The 15,429-nt window shown below is 51.1% G+C and overlaps 1 protein-coding gene across 1 annotated transcript in view; it reads right to left on the reverse strand.

The window, feature by feature from the left end:
• MRC2 (mannose receptor C-type 2) overlaps positions 1-15,429 on the reverse strand; it is a 65,906-nt gene that overhangs the window by 19,919 nt on the left and 30,558 nt on the right. Inside the window, exons 2-8 of the mRNA XM_008012192.3 lie at positions 8,781-9,182; positions 7,473-7,646; positions 7,060-7,224; positions 6,811-6,924; positions 6,142-6,285; positions 1,737-1,925; positions 1,422-1,576 (exon numbers count right to left, since the gene is read on the reverse strand). Coding sequence (XP_008010383.3) covers positions 1,422-1,576; positions 1,737-1,925; positions 6,142-6,285; positions 6,811-6,924; positions 7,060-7,224; positions 7,473-7,646; positions 8,781-9,182 — 1,343 coding nt within the window. The remainder of the gene's footprint in view (positions 1-1,421; positions 1,577-1,736; positions 1,926-6,141; positions 6,286-6,810; positions 6,925-7,059; positions 7,225-7,472; positions 7,647-8,780; positions 9,183-15,429) is intronic.

A 15,429-nucleotide genomic window follows, 5' to 3' on the forward strand; every position in this document is an offset into this window, starting at 1 on the left:
GGCAGGAGAAGCGTTTGAACCTGGGAGGCAGAGGTTCCAGTAAGCCAAGATCGTGCCATTGCACTCCAGCCTGGGCAACAGAGTGAAACTCCATCTCAAAAAATAAAAAATAAAAATAAAAAAAGGAAAAGTATCCTTTTAAATTGATAGCTCATTTTATAAACATCAAAAACAAACTGGCTAAGATTGTTAGAGTATCTGATGGCAGGGGAGACAGCTGGGATTCCCAAGGCATCTAGGTAGTGCCTGCAGGGCCAGGGTGAGCAGAGGCCAGTGTGCCCAGACCAGAATCTCAGCTGATGAAGCTGAGGAGGAATTTAGTCCTCGGCCCCTGCTTCCGTCTTCGCCCTCCCCAGTATCCACAGGCCCCCAGTCAGCAGTATGTCTGCCTCTAAACTCCATCCTGAGGGCAGGCGTGTTTGTGTATCCCAGCACCCAGAAACATGCCTGGCACATAGTAGATACTCAATACGTAATTGTTTTAAAATCCTTAAATAGCATCCCCTAAGGCAAATGACTGCCACTACAGCATAACATCCTGTCTGTCCCTAGGAAGGGTGGTCTGTGTCTCTACGGCTTTCTCCATTTTTTTTTTTTGAGACAGGGTCTTGCTCTGTCACCCAGGCTGGAGTGCAGTGGTGTAATATCAGCTCACTGCAGCATCTGCCTCCCAGGTTCAAGCGATTCTCTTGCCTCAGCCTCTGGAGTAGCTGGGATTACAGGCATCTGCCACCATGCCTGGCTAATTTTTGTATTTTTAGTAGAGACAGGGTTTCACCATGTTGGCCAGGCTGGTCTTGAACTCCTGACCTCAAGTGATCCACCTGCCTCAGCCTCCCAAAGTGCTGGGATTACAGGTGTGAGCCACCGCACTCAACTGGCTGTGTCCCTTTTTAAAGGGTCTTTCTCCTCTGCTTGAAGCCCTGCATCAATTCCTTCACTTCCACCACATCTAAGCCCAAACCATGGCAAATTGTCATAACCCAACAATTTCTTGAGATGACAGGACCCTGGACTGGGTAGAGCACCGGGGGTGAAGGCTGGCAGAGAGCAGCCCTGCTTGCAAAGTATCTGCACATAATGTGGGTTCTGATGCCACCTTCTGGCAGGGAAGGGCAGCTGGGAGGAGACCAAGAATACGCCAGGCACTGCGCCTAAGGTTTCCCGAGAATTAACTCCTCTAATCTCACCAATGACCCTCTAGTAACTTGCCCGGGGTGACTTGGCTAACTGGAGGTGGATTCAAGTCCCAGCAGTCTCTCATGTGGAAGGGAAGGCATTGGTGGGGAGGAGGGGGACTGCTGAGAGGTAAGAGGTTCCAGGCAGGTACTGATAATAACTAGGATGTCCTTCAGCTGGGGTAGCAACTGGAGGTTGGGGGTGTATTTTGTGGCCCTGTGATAGGGAGAGGGAGGTCTCACCGGGCCCCAGATGGTGACACAGTCCTCCAGACTGTCCCGGAAGTTGTTGGGCTCAAAGGGGTGCCAGTGGGTGAAGCTCACAAGGCTCCCGTCAGACCACTCAAAATTCATCTGCAGTTTCAAATCGTTGAGGCCGATCCACAGCTCCTCCACCTCTGGGGGTGCAGCAGGAGAGGAGGGGAGAGAAGACATTGAGAGGTCAGCCTCAGCCACCAGTAGGGAGGAAGGAACATTTTCTGAGGCTCCTGGGCAGGATGGGTGGGGCAGTGGGAGGCCCTGCCCTCCACCCAGACACGTGGGCGGGCAGCTCCTCACCTTGCTTGATCTGCTTGGTGATGAATTCCAGCTCTGCCATGCTGTGGATGCTGACCAGGTCACCACCGCCCCGTAGACACGCCTTCTTGGACTCCTGCCAGCTGCGCTTCTCAGCCTGCAGGCGGTAGCAGTGGCCCTGGAAGGGCTGCCAGCTCGGCTCACACTCCACCTTCACATTGGCCCACCTGTCTGCAGAGACCCATGAGGCCGCTGCTCAGAGACCGAGCCAGCCAGTCTGGGCACCAACCCACTGGGTTGATGTCAACACAGTCGAGGCCTTCAAGTCACCTCCTCTTCGAACTCTCCCAGGTCAATCCCGGTCCCAACCACAGGTCTTGGAAATGCTAAAAGAGTAAAATCTTACAGGGCTGCTGGAGCCCCAGGGGCAGAGACCCAAGTAGTGGTGGCAGATTCCACCCAGGACAGAACAGTTCCTCTGACTGTATCTCAGAATACAACCGGTGGGCCAGGCATGGTGGCTCAGGCCTGTAATCTCAGCACTTTGGAAGGCTGAGGCTGGAGGATTGCTTGAGCCCAGGAGTTCAGGAACAGACTGGGCAACAAAGGGGAGACCCTATCTCTATAAACAATAAAAAATTAGCCAGGCATGGTGATGTGTGCCTGTGATCCCGCTACTCAGGAGGCTGAGGTGGGAGGATCACTTGACCAGGGAGGTCAAGGCTGCAGTTAGCCATGATTGCACCACTGCACCCCAGCCTTGGCGACACAGCAAGACCTTATCTCAATCAATGCATCAATCAGTCAATAAACAATGGGTAGAAAGTCAGGACAAACCAGCCCCATGAGCCTCAGTTTCTTCCTCTGTAAATGGGGTTTCCAGCTATGAGATTCAAGCTTGGCTTGTGGCCACCCTGCCTAGTAAATGGAACCACTGTTATTCTCTCAAATAACATTTATTGAGCACCCACTCTGTGCAGGTCTGGGCAGCCCAGGAGGGAGAAAATTGGGAAACGGGGCCTTGAGCCACTAATGGGGCCCAGGCAGGCCCAGCAGGAATCTGAGGTCTTGGTGGGTGGGCAGCCGAGAACATTAGAAGGTGCTCAAAGTCACTGCAGATCGGCCCCATCCCCCAGCTGGGGCTCCTTCTCCTGCTCCTTTCCCCCTCCAAACTCCTAACCCTGAACCCCAGGGCTGAGAAACCCACCCGTCCCAGGCCCTCCCTTGCCCCGACTTCCGTGCCTTTCAGGTTCACCTTCTAGGGGTTGGGGTCCGAGGGTAGCTGAGGCAAACGAGCTCTTACTTGGTCTTGGCAAGAGAAAACAGGACTTCACCAAACCACCCACAGTGTCAGGCTCGGGCAGGATTCTGCCTAGCCGGGCAGGAAAGCGCGCGCCCACTAGAACACGGCCTCAGACTGGGATTCCAGTGGTCCAGCCACACCTGCTCCTGGAGACCCGGCAAAGCTGGGCGGGCTGAGAGCCCGATTGGGCTCGCTCTCTGGCTCAGGACCTGTCAATCATCTCTTGTTAGCCAATGAGCTAAGACCTGAGGCTGGCGCCCCAGACAAGCGGATTTTAGTGGCTGCTGAGACCCCATGGGCCTCAGGACCCGGAAGGGAGCTTGGGAAATGTGGATGCTTTGGGGACGCGACGGCGCCTGCCTTCGAAATGACAGGACTTTAAGTGATGAGACCGGGAAAGCAGAACCCGCCTAGAATATGCCTCGTGCAGAGAGATATGGGCTGGGGAGAGGGGCGGAAATCCGAGGTCTTAGATCTGTCTGCAGTTCCGGGAAAACCCAGAGGACAGAGGACTTGGTGGGGGCCACAGATAGGCTAGGCATGCCCACACCCGGGCCTCCCAGCGGGTCCCTTCCTTCAGAAAGCTGCTTCTGGGAGGACTGGGCTAGGGCCCAAGGCTCCCTCCAGCTAGAGATGGGGGTGCCTTAGATCGGGCTGCTGACGTTTCAAGCTTCTGCTCCTGGCCCCTTAGGGAATGAGAGAGAAAGCAGTGGTCAACAGTCCTGAATCAGGCCAGAGCCGTGGCTCACACCTGTAATCCCAGCACTTTGGGAGGCCGAGGCAGGTGAATCACTTGAAGACAGGAGTTCGAAATCAGCCTGGGCAACATGGTGAAACCCCATCTCTAAAAATACAAAAAAACAAAACAAAACTAGCCGGGCGTGGTGGTGCACGCATGCCTATAATCCCAGGTACTCGGGAGGCTGAGGCGTGAGAATCGCTTGAACCTGGGAATGAGAATCGCTTGAACCCGGGAGGTGGAGGTTGCAGTGAGCGGAGATTGTGCCATTGCACTCCAGCCTGGGCAACAGAGTGAGACTCTGTTTCAAAAAATAAATAAATAAAAATAAAAAAGCTGGATGCAGTGGCTCACGCCTGTAATCCCAGCACGTTGGGAGGCCAAGATGGGCAGATCACCTGAGGTCAGGAGTTTGAGACCAGCCTGGCCAACATGGTGAAACCCTGTCTCTACTAAAAATACAAAAGTTAGCCGGGAGGTAATGATGCCTGCCTGTAATCCCAGCTACTCAGGAGGCTGAGGTATGAGAATCCCTTGAGCCTAGAAGGCAGAGGTTGTGGTGAGCCGAGATGGCACCACTACACTCCAGCCTGGGTGACAGAGTGAGACCTTGTCTCAAATAAACAAAAAACAAACAAACAAACAAACAAAAAAACAGTCCTGAGTTGATCATTGGCAAGACTTCCATGGTCAGGAGCAGAAATTTTGATCTGTAAGCTCTTTACTGTCTGTGGTTAGTGTTTTGTTTGTTTGTTTTGTTTTGTTCATTTGTTTGTTGTGTGTGTGTGTTGCCATGTTTTCTTTGTAAAAGTCTCCTCACCACCCCACAGCTTCCCAGGCAACTGCACAGCCCCTAACAATCTACACCATAGTAAACATCCACAGCCAACTACAGAAAAACTCCTTTGTGCCAGGCCGGATCTCCAGCCTTCCTCACAACAACCTTGCAAGGGGGTTGGCTTTATTCTCCATTTACAATGAGGACTCTGCACCCCAGAGACTAAGCTGTTTGCCCAGGGCCACACAGCAGTAAGGGGCAGAATCCCCAAAGCAGGCCCTGACCATTGCCCCAACTCCTCCACAAGGCCCCTAAAGCTGTTTCTGATCACAAACGAGAACCAGACACTCCCTGGCTTAAACACCTGTAAACTCTCCCCGAAGCCTACCCGGCCCCACCCAAACTTGGCCCAGCAGCCAAGACCCTGCAGAGACTGGCTGCAACCTGCCTTTTCTTCACCATGCCCTTTAAGCCAGGGCTTCCCAAACTGTACCTGTACATGAATCATCTGGGGATCTTGTTAAATGCAGGTTCTGATTCAATTACTCTGGGGCTGGCCTGACTGCGCATTTCTAACAAGCCCTCGGGGGATGCTGCCCCGCTGGTTGGAGGACCATACTTGAAGTGGTTAGAATCTACTCCACCCAAACTGCAACAGGCACCATCCATTTGTTTTTCTTTTTCTTTCTTTCTTTCTTTTCATTTTCTTTTTTTTTTTTTGAGGTAGGGTCTCATCTTGCTCTGTTGCCCAGGCTGGAGTACAGTGGTGCAAGCACGGCTCACTGCAGTCTCAACCTTGCAGGCTCAAGCAATCCTCCCACCTCGACCTCCCTAGTAGACAGGCATGCATCGCCATACTCAGCTAATTTTTAAAAAATATTTTGCAGAGACAAGGTCTCGCTATGTTGCCCAGGCTGGTCTCGAACTACTGAGCTCAAGTGATCCTCCTGCCTTGGCCTCCCAAAGTGCTAGGATTATAGGTGTGAGCCACTGTGCCTGGCCATCACTCACCATCCCTTAAAGCTGCAGTGTATTTTTTTTTTTTTTAATTGAGACGGAGTCTCGCTCTGTCGCCCAGGCTGGAGTGCAGTGACGCCATCTCCACTCACGCTGCAGTGTATTTCTAAGCCTCCATACCTTTGCATATGCTGTTCCCTCTGCCAGGAATGCCCTTCCCCCACACCTCTTTATATCTTTTAAACCTACACTCAATTTGAAAGGCCCAAATCAAATATTATTTCCATAAACCCCTCCTTAACTCTCAGAAACTGAATCAGTTTCTTCTCTATGCTCCTCTAACACTTATCCATATTTCTATAATCACTCATGACCTGGGATAGTCTAATTGTGCATTGAGATGTCTGTCACCTCCAGCAGACTGTGGTCTCTATGAGGGAACAGTATTGCCAGCATTTAACACAGATCTCAGCACATGTTCCCCAAATGAATTAATGACATATTCCAATTTGCTCAGACTTTAACTGAACAATGAAATAAGAGTCAGAGGATCAGAGTCCCCTTGTGCGGCGGTGGTAACCGGAGGAGAGGCTGGGCCTGCCACAGCTCTGTGGCTGTGTCCCTGGCCCTGGGAGCCCCTCCCCACCCTGTGGCGCAGTCCCTGGCTCACCTGGAGGGGTGGGCTCGGCTGTGGCATTGGGCTTCTTCTTGCACACATAGGGCAGGGCGATGCTGCAGTCGCGGTTCTGCCAGCCGCCCGAGGACTCAGTGCGGATCACTCCACAGTTCTCCTCACTGGGGTTGTCCGGCTGGTCTGTGGGGAGGGCAGGGCGCCAGCACCCCGGGAGAGAGAAGCTCACACGGTGGCTCCTGGGGCCCTGCTCAGAACCTCCTACCTCCCTCTGCTCCCTCGGAAGCCTGAGCCAGTTCGGGAAGCTTGGTGCTCAGCTCCGGAAGCCTGGGGCTCAGCTCCAGCTCCGCCCCAGACCACCGGGTCCTCCTCGCTTTTTAACCTCGGTGCAAATCGCCTTGAACCTTCTACCCAGCAACCAGTACCAGCCCCGCCCCCGCCTCCCCGGCCAGGCTGCTGGGTGCGCTGGCGCCCGCTGCCCACAGTGGTGGCTAAAGAGGTGAGTGGAGGCTGGCACCAAGACTTGCGGCCTGGAGCAGCGCCGCTCTGGATGGGCTAGGGGGGCGCAATCCAGGGAGGCGGGTGGAGGTCCGTACTTCCCCCATCCACAATGCCCCTCTGCAGGAGGACACGAGGAGAGGAGTCCATGGGAGGCCAAGAGTCCCCGGGGCCCCTAGGCTGCCCCACGCCCCCAACCTTGTGCCTCACCACTCTCCCAGTTGAGGTATTTGAGGGGCGAGTTGTCCGACCACTGCCAGCCTCCACTCGTGTCCAAGTCATTCAGGCCGATCCACAGGGTGGAGCTGTACCCAGTGAGGAGGCCTGACAGCAAGGGGGTACACTGAACAGAGGACTCCCAGCCCCAGCCTCCCGCCCTCCCCATCGCCCTGTCCTCAGCCCCCAAGCTGAAAGGACCACCGGGGCCCTCCAGAGGCGCAAGCAGGCAATCAGACTCACCGTTAATGTAGGTCTGCTCGTGGATCTCCGTGATGCTCAGCAGATCCGCACCCTGCTGCTCGCAGCTGGCCCAGGCCTCCCTCCACGACAGCGTGGACTGGAAGTTAAACTGGTAGCAGCTGTCAGTCAGCTGGTCCTTGTCCCAGAAGGTCTCGCAGTCGTTACCTGCCACCACGACAGCCCTCTCCTTCAGGGCCCTCCGGGATCCCTCCCCCACCAAAAGGCTGCACTAGTAGGGGAGGGAGCATTGTCTCATCCTGGGCCCGGGCCCTCAGCAGCAGCCTCCCTCCGGGATCCCTCCCCCACCAAAAGGCTGCACTAGTAGGGGAGGGAGCAGTGTCTCATCCTGGGCCTGGGCCCTCAGCAGCAGCCTCCCTCCAGGATCCTCCACCCCCGACTCCAACCGCTCTCACTCTTGATGGGACAGAAGCCCCAGCGCTCATCTTTGCCGTAGTCCTGGGTGGTGGCACACCACAGGTGACCGTCCTCGCGGCCTGTGCTGGTGCAACCGTGGAACCACTGGTTGTCATATTTGAAGGGGATGGTGCACGGCTTTCCGTGGGAGTTCCCCTGGATGGTGTAGACCTCTGCAGGGGGTGGAGAAGGGCCAGGCCCTTGGCATCTGTACACCAGAGGCTGCCCCGCCCCTCCAGCCTCAGGAGAAATCCCCTAAAACCCAGGGAGCTGGGTGTGCGCAGGGGTCGGCAGAACGTGGGAGGGGCAATGGCACCCCATAATGGCTTTAAGGCTCCTTCTGCTGTTGAGTCAGCCCAGGAACCAGAGAGAGGTCTTACCGCACACCTCATAGGGCTGGGAAGGGGCTCCCCAGTACCCCTAATGCCCGTCCAAACTCCAGCTGGGCGAGGGAGCCTCCAAGTCATCCACGGAGGGTTGAGCCCGATGGACTCTCTGCTCAGCTACCCAGCCCATGGGCTCTGTGTCTCCACAAAGTTCTATCTTGGAACTCAGGGAGTCTCCCAGGAAAGGCCCCCCAGGATGGGGCTGTCCACTACAAGAGGCCAGCCCCTCACTGGGTGACTCTGGCCCCATTCACCACATGCAAGACAGGCATGAAGACCCCATGGGGGCTACAATGGGGTTTCACCTGGAGAGTGGGCCTGGAGGAAGGACATTTTCATGTAATTTTATGTTATATACTTGTATACTATTTGAAGACTTTACAAGCGTGTATTTTGCAATTTTTACAAAAGTAAATTAAATGCTTTGAAGTTTTTCTTTTTTTTTTTTCTTTTCTTTTCTTTTTTTTTTTGGAGACAAAGTCTTGCTCTGTCACCCAGGCTGCAGTGCAGTGGCACAATCTCAGCTCATTGCAACCTCTGCCTCCTGCGTTCAAGTGATTCTCCTTTCTCAGCCTCCCAAGTAGCTGGGACTGTGGGCATGCTCCACCATGCCTGGCTAATTTTTGTATTTTTAGTACAGACGGGGTTTTTCCATGTTGGCCAGGCTGGTCTTGAACTCCTGACCTCAAGTGATCCACCCACCTTGGCCTCCCAAAGTGCCAGGATTACAGGCATGTACCACCACACCTGGCCTGAAGTTAATTTTCTTAATTATTAAAAAATGCTTCGTATTATAATTAAAGATGTGACTGCCAAGGGTCCACAGAAGCCAAAGGCCTTGTCACCAGGAATCTGTCCTTCATGGCTCCAGTCCCCTGGGCACTGGGGACCCCACCCTCTCGCCTGCAAGCAGCCCCTCACCATGGTAGGGCAGAGCACATAGGTCCTCCTCGCTGCCATAGATGCGCCACTGGCCACTGCGGGTCTGGTCACCACGCTCAAGGGTGCCAGGCTTGGATATGTTGCTGGTGCGGGCCCCCAGGAGCAAGGACAGCTGGTCACCCAGTGTACGACAATGCCAGCGAAGATTCAGTGCCTCCCGGTCACACTCGTACATGCCCAGAGAGGCCGTGGTGTTGGTGCCTGGCCAGCCTGTGCCCAGGCATTGCATGGTACCCAGGTTGAAGAGCCGATTTCGGGAGACCCACTTCCAGCGCTGGGCAGGGAGACTGGTATTGCAAGCTGGGGTGACTCTGACCTGCCCGCCCTGGGCCTCCAGGCAGCCCTGCAGTCCATGGCTGAAGATGAGGAAGATGTTGGGTTCTGGAAGGGAAGGCAGGACACGAAGGCATCACAGGGGCTCTCCTGGTTGGCCCTTGATGACCAGTGTGGCTGACAGGCACCTACCATGAGCCTTCACTCATCCGTTAAATCACTCAGTCCTCACTACCAGCCCTCTGAGGTGGAAATGAGTGGCAGTGCTATGCCCCTGTAGCCAGATGAGGCAGAGGCCTGCAGGACCACCTTTGTTCTAGCCCCTGCTCACCTGGAGGGAGGACCCAGGTGTCCCACCCCACATGTCCCCTGTATACTTTTCTGAAGATTTTATGAGGAGCGGTGGAGGCATTTACACCACACACCACACTCCACATTGCAACTTCAATCTCAATCTCTATTATGTGGTGTGGTTTTTCTGCCAAAATTCTTCTTTGGTCCAGAGGCATTTTGTCTCACCCTTCCCCCTGCCCCTTGCACTGGTGCCATCCTTTCCTCCTTCTTTGAGTCTTCCCAAACCACTCACTGCACCCCTGAACTATTTCACGCCTTAATTTTTAGGCAGCAATTTAACTCTTTGGCTTCCTCAACTTCTCCTCTTTCCACCTATCTCTTGGCTGAGCAGGCGCCCTCTGTAGAGGTCACTGGGGAAATCCGACCTGCCCCCGCACCACCACAGCACACCCACTTTACAGACTAAGAAATGAGGCTTCAATGCATAGAGACAGAAAGCAAATTAGTGGTTGCCTGTGGGTGACGAGAATGGGGAGTGGCTGCTAAAGGGCACAGTGCTTCTTTCGGGGGTATGATGAAAATGTTCTAAAATTAGATTGTCATGATAGTTACACAACTCTGTGAATAAACTAAATCCCAATTAAATATATGTTTTAATGAGTATATGAGTTAAATGGGTAAATTCTATATGTGAGTTATGTTTCAGTGAAGAAAAAGAAAGGAAGGAGCAAGGGAGGGTAGGAAGGAGGAAAGAGAAAGAAAGGAAGAAAGTAGGGAGGAAGGAGGGAGGGAGGGATGGATGGATGGAAGGAAGGAGGGAAGGAGGGAGGGAGGAAGGGAGGGAAGGAAGGAAGGAAGGTAAGAAAAGACAGACAGACTGAGTCTTAGAGACATGAAGTGACCTACTCCCAGTGTCACACAGCCAGTAAGCAAACCCAGATCTGTGGGACATCCACATGTTATCACCTTCCTCTTGTTCCCTGGCTGCCACTTACGTACACAACACACATATGGAGTATATCCAATCTCCAAAGAACTTTTGCATCCACTAGTCACTAGCTCCCCAGGATACTTTTCATGTCTTAAAATGATGAATCTGACTGCTAGTGTTTCTTTTCTTTTCTTCTTGGTTTTTTTTTTTTTTTTTTTTGAGACGGAGTCTTGCTCTTGTTGCCCAGGCTGGAGTGCAGTGGTGCGATCTCAGCTCACCGCAGCCTCTGCCTCCTGGGTTCAAGCAATTCTGCCTCCGCCTCCTGAGTAGCTGGGATTACAGGCGTGCACCACCACACCTAGCTAATTTTTTGTATTTTTAGTAGAGACAAGATTTCTCCATGTTGGTCAGGCTGGTCTCAAACTCCCAACCTCAGGTGATCCGCCCACCTCAGTCTCCCAAAGTGCTAGGATTATAGGCATGAGCCACCGTGCCCACCAGCTAGTATTTCGATTCTAGCTCTGCCACTGAATATGGGACTCGGGCAAAGTGCTTCACCTCTCTATACTGTTTCCTCATCTTAAGACTCTGGTAATGATGAAATGAGATAATATGTGTAAAGCATTTGGAACAGGGTCTGGCACAGTGAGAAGACTATAAATGGTCAGCATTATGCTATGTTATTGGTAAAGAAATTGGCTGAGGGTGGTGAAGGAATTTGATGACAAGAGTCATAAGACTGTTAAAGGAAGGAGCTGAAATGTGACCCTAGTCTCCTGGGTCCAAATCTCAAGTTCTTTCTCTTCCCCCATGCTGATCTTATCATCCTTCTATAGTCCATTCTCCAAAGAAGACAGTCAGAATAATCTTTTTGTTGTTGTTGTGTGTGTGTTTTTTTTTTTTTTTTGAGACAGAGTCCGGCTCTGTCGCCCAGGCTAGAGTGCAGTGGCGCAATCTCGGCTCACTGCAACCTCTGCCTCCCAGGTTCAAGCAATTCTCCTGTCTCAGCCTCCCGAGTAGCTGGGACTGCAGGCACACACCACCATGCCCAGCTAATTTTTTTGTATTTTTGAAAGAGACAGTGTTTTGCCATGTTGCCCAGGCTGGTCCTGAACTCCTGAGCTCAGGGAATCTGCCTGTCTCAGACTCCCAAAGTGCTAGGATTACAGGCATGAGCCACCGCACCTGGCCTAGAATAATCTTTTAAAGATATAAATCAGTCCTAGAAAAAAATTTCAAAATATTATTGGAGTGTTGAAGGTCATAGACAACAGTGATGAATTCAATGGCATAAGAACTTTTTTCCCAAAAAAAGATTTTTTTCATGGCAACATATAATGCCATCAGCAAGGTCAAAATTCAAATAAATGACAAAAATATATGTACCTTATTAGAGGCAAACAGTTAAGTCCACAATATTAAAAGAGCTTCTGGCTGGTCCAAAGGTGGTGAGTTATCTCAATTGGTTGTTCACATTCAGTTACAGACCAAACTCTTTGTTCTACTCTTTCCTCCTTTCTGACTTTACTAGTCTTAAAGAAAAGAAAAGAGAGAGAAAGAAAGGGAGAGAGAGAGAAAGAAAGAGAAAAGAAAAGCAGAGCTTCCACCAAAAAACTAGATACATGAAATTTAAGGAAAGTATCAACAATGCAGTAGAAAATGAAGAAGAGATATGAATAGAAAGCAAAAAAAGAAAGTGCAATTGCCGGCCGGGCGCGGTGGCTCAAGCCTGTAATCCCAGCACTTTGGGAGGCCGAGACGGGCGGATCACGAGGTCAGGAGATCGAGACCATCCTGGCTAACACAGTGAAACCCCGTCTCTACTAAAAAATACAAAAAAAAAATAGCCGGGCGAGGTGGCGGGCGCCTGTAGTCCCAGCTACTTGGGAGGCTGAGGCAGGAGAATGGCGAAAACCCGGGAGGCGGAGCTTGCAGTGAGCTGAGATCCGGCCACTGCACTCCAGCCTGGGCGACAGAGCAAGACCCCGTCTCAAAAAAAAAAAAAAAAAAAAAAAGAAAGTGCAATTGCCTTTTAAATATTTGAAATGATGGCCGGGCACGGCGGCTCACGCCTGTAATCCCAGCACTTTGGGAGGCCGAGGCAGGCGGATCACGAGGTCAGGAGATTGAGACCATCCTGGCCAACATGGTGAAACCCCATCACTACTAAAAATACAAAAAATTAACTGGGCATGGTGGCGGGCGCCTGTAGTCCCAGCTACTCTGGAGGCATGAATGAACGAATTTCATGCCTAGATAATAACCACAACCAGCCTATCTTTCTGCTCCTTGTTCCAACAGCCTGGAGCACAGCTCCTGTCACTGATGCTCAAAACACCAGCATGGGAGTGTAGGCTGGGGCAGGGACCCTGTCCCTCTGTCCCCTAACAGCACTGGGATGGGGTTCCTCTCTGGGCAGGACAAAGTGATCTTCCTAAAGTACCCCTAGGACAACTGCCACAGCTAATCTCTGGGTCCTCTGCCCTTAACCTGCTCCTTCCCTCCTGCAGTGAACTGAATTTAATTGTGAACCCGGGAGGCGGAGCTTGCAGTGAGCCGAGATCGCGCCACAGCACTACAGCCTGGATGACAGAGCAAGACTCCATCTCAAAAAAAATAAATAAAAAACAAACAAACAAAAATTTGAAATGACAGCCTCACTCATAGTAAAAGGGAAACAACAACAACAACAGGAGGCAGGTAAGTCTTCCTCCGGCTTGAATTACTTCAAAGATGATTCATCATTCTTCAAGTAAGATTCAGCTTCTTACTATGAGCCACAATTTAACATGATCTGGTCCTGTCTAATGGTCTGATCTCAAATCTTGTTACTCCACCTTGCTCAAGTCCCTTTGACCTCCTTGTTCTTCCTTGAACAAGCCTGGCTCTTTCCCGCCTCTGGGGCTATGCATTATTTCTTCTACTGGCATTTCACATTTCAAACAACAAAAAAGGGTAACATCTTTAGAGAGACTCTCCTGGCCTCCCAATCTTAAAGTGACCACAGTGACTCTCTATCATATCACTTGATTATACTGCTCTTCATGGCATTTATTATCTGATTTTTTTCAACATCTGTGTTTTCTGTGAGTCTGCATCTATTGACTGTTTTTTCTTTTGATTATGGGTCATCTTCTGCTGCTGCCTACTATCTGCAAATTTTTATTATATGCTGGACATTGTGGATAACATCATAAGGAGTCTGGACTTTTTTGTTGTATACCAAACGTCAGGGATGATATGTTAAAGGGAATCTGGATTTAAAAAAAAATCTTCCTATAAAGAATGCTGGGTTTTGTTATGGCAGGCAGTTAAATTACTAGTGGATTACCTTGCTCCTGTGGAGGTTTGGTTTTAAGCTTTGCTAGGGCGGGGTTGTTTAAGTCTTGCTTTTAGTCTTCAGATGTGGCTCTTAACCTTGGATTTAATCATAAGGTGAGGCCCTTCTGGGATTTCGAAAGAAAACCTTAGGTGATTACTAAGCCCCTCAAACTTGGTGGAACTTAAATTTTAAAGTCTGTTTCCTCAGCACCAAGTAGCAACTGAAACCTCTGCCTCACAGCTTCTGTTTCTTGCTGGGCTGCTTAGAGCCCTACCCTGCAAAATGCACAGTTCAGGAGTCACCAAGGATTTAAGGAGAATCTGTAGAAGGAATTTCTATGGCTCCTTCCTTTCCAGGATTTTCCCTCTCAGTGTTAGCCTTTCTAGTGGCCCCAAGCTCTAACCAGTAAAACTGCCACTTTCTGTGTTAGCTCCTCAAACCAGGCAGTATGCTCAGGGAAAAGCTGGTTAAATGTGCCAGGTTTACTTTTTACTTTCAAGGACTTTTTCCTCTCTATATCTGTCTGGTTTTAATTGCTGTCCAGTGCCTTCAAATCACCGTAATCACCATATTTTATGTTTTTCCCTTAGTCTATAAGCATTCTTGGCCAGAGAGTTAGACTGACAAAAGCTACTCTGCCAATTCCAGAACCAGAACTCGCTATCTGACATGCTCTTGTTTTCTGTCTTCTCCACTACTGTATCCCCAGCACCTACAGCTCTACCTGACACAGAGTAATGCTTAAATACTGAAGGAACAAATGAACACATGCACGAATGAACGAATTTCATGCCTAGATAATAACCACAACCAGCCTATCTTTCTGCTCCTTGTTCCAACAGCCTGGAGCACAGCTCCTGTCACTGATGCTCAAAACACCAGCATGGGAGTGTAGGCTGGGGCAGGGACCCTGTCCCTCTGTCCCCTAACAGCACTGGGATGGGGTTCCTCTCTGGGCAGGACAAAGTGATCTTCCTAAAGTACCCCTAGGACAACTGCCACAGCTAATCTCTGGGTCCTCTGCCCTTAACCTGCTCCTTCCCTCCTGCAGTGAACTGAATGTGTTAACCTCCAAAAATTCATGTGCTGAAATCTTTTTTTTTTTTTTCAGATGGAGTCTCGCTCTGTTGCCCCAGCTGGAGTGCAGTGGCACGATCTCTGCTCATTGCTGCAACCTCTGCCTCCCGAGTTCAAGTGATTCTTCTGCCTCCGCAGCCTCCCAAGTAGCTGGGACTACAGGCCTGCGCCACCACACTCAGAAAATTTTTGTATTTTTAGCAGAGTCACAGTTTCACCATGTTGGCCAGGCTAGGCTCAAACTCCTGACCTCAGGTGAGCCTCCCACCTTGGCCTCCCAGAGTACTGGGATTACAGGAGTGAGCCACCACGCCTGGCCTGTGTTGAAATCTTAACCCCTCAAGGTGATGGCATTAGGATGTGAGGTCCTTGGGAGGTGCTTAGGTCATTAGCAAACAGCCTTCATGAATAGGATGAATGTCCTAATAAAAGACACCCCAGAGAGACCCTCACCTATTCTACCATGTGAGGGTACAGTGAAAAGATAGCTGTCCACGAGGAAGTGGCCCTCACCAGACACTGAATCTGCAGGGACCTTGATCTTGGACTTCTCAGACTCTAAAGCCGTGAGAAATACATTTCTATTGTTTACAAGTCATCTGTTTATGGTCTTATGTTATAACAGCCCAAACAGACTAGGTCATCTTTCAGCCACTCACCAGAAACCAGAAACCAGCTCCAGGACTTGATCCATGCCTGCCCAAGCTTCCTTTAAGGAGTAGGTATCTGGT

This window comes from Chlorocebus sabaeus, chromosome 16, assembly GCF_047675955.1.
Source record: "Chlorocebus sabaeus isolate Y175 chromosome 16, mChlSab1.0.hap1, whole genome shotgun sequence".
NCBI lineage: Eukaryota > Metazoa > Chordata > Mammalia > Primates > Cercopithecidae > Chlorocebus > Chlorocebus sabaeus.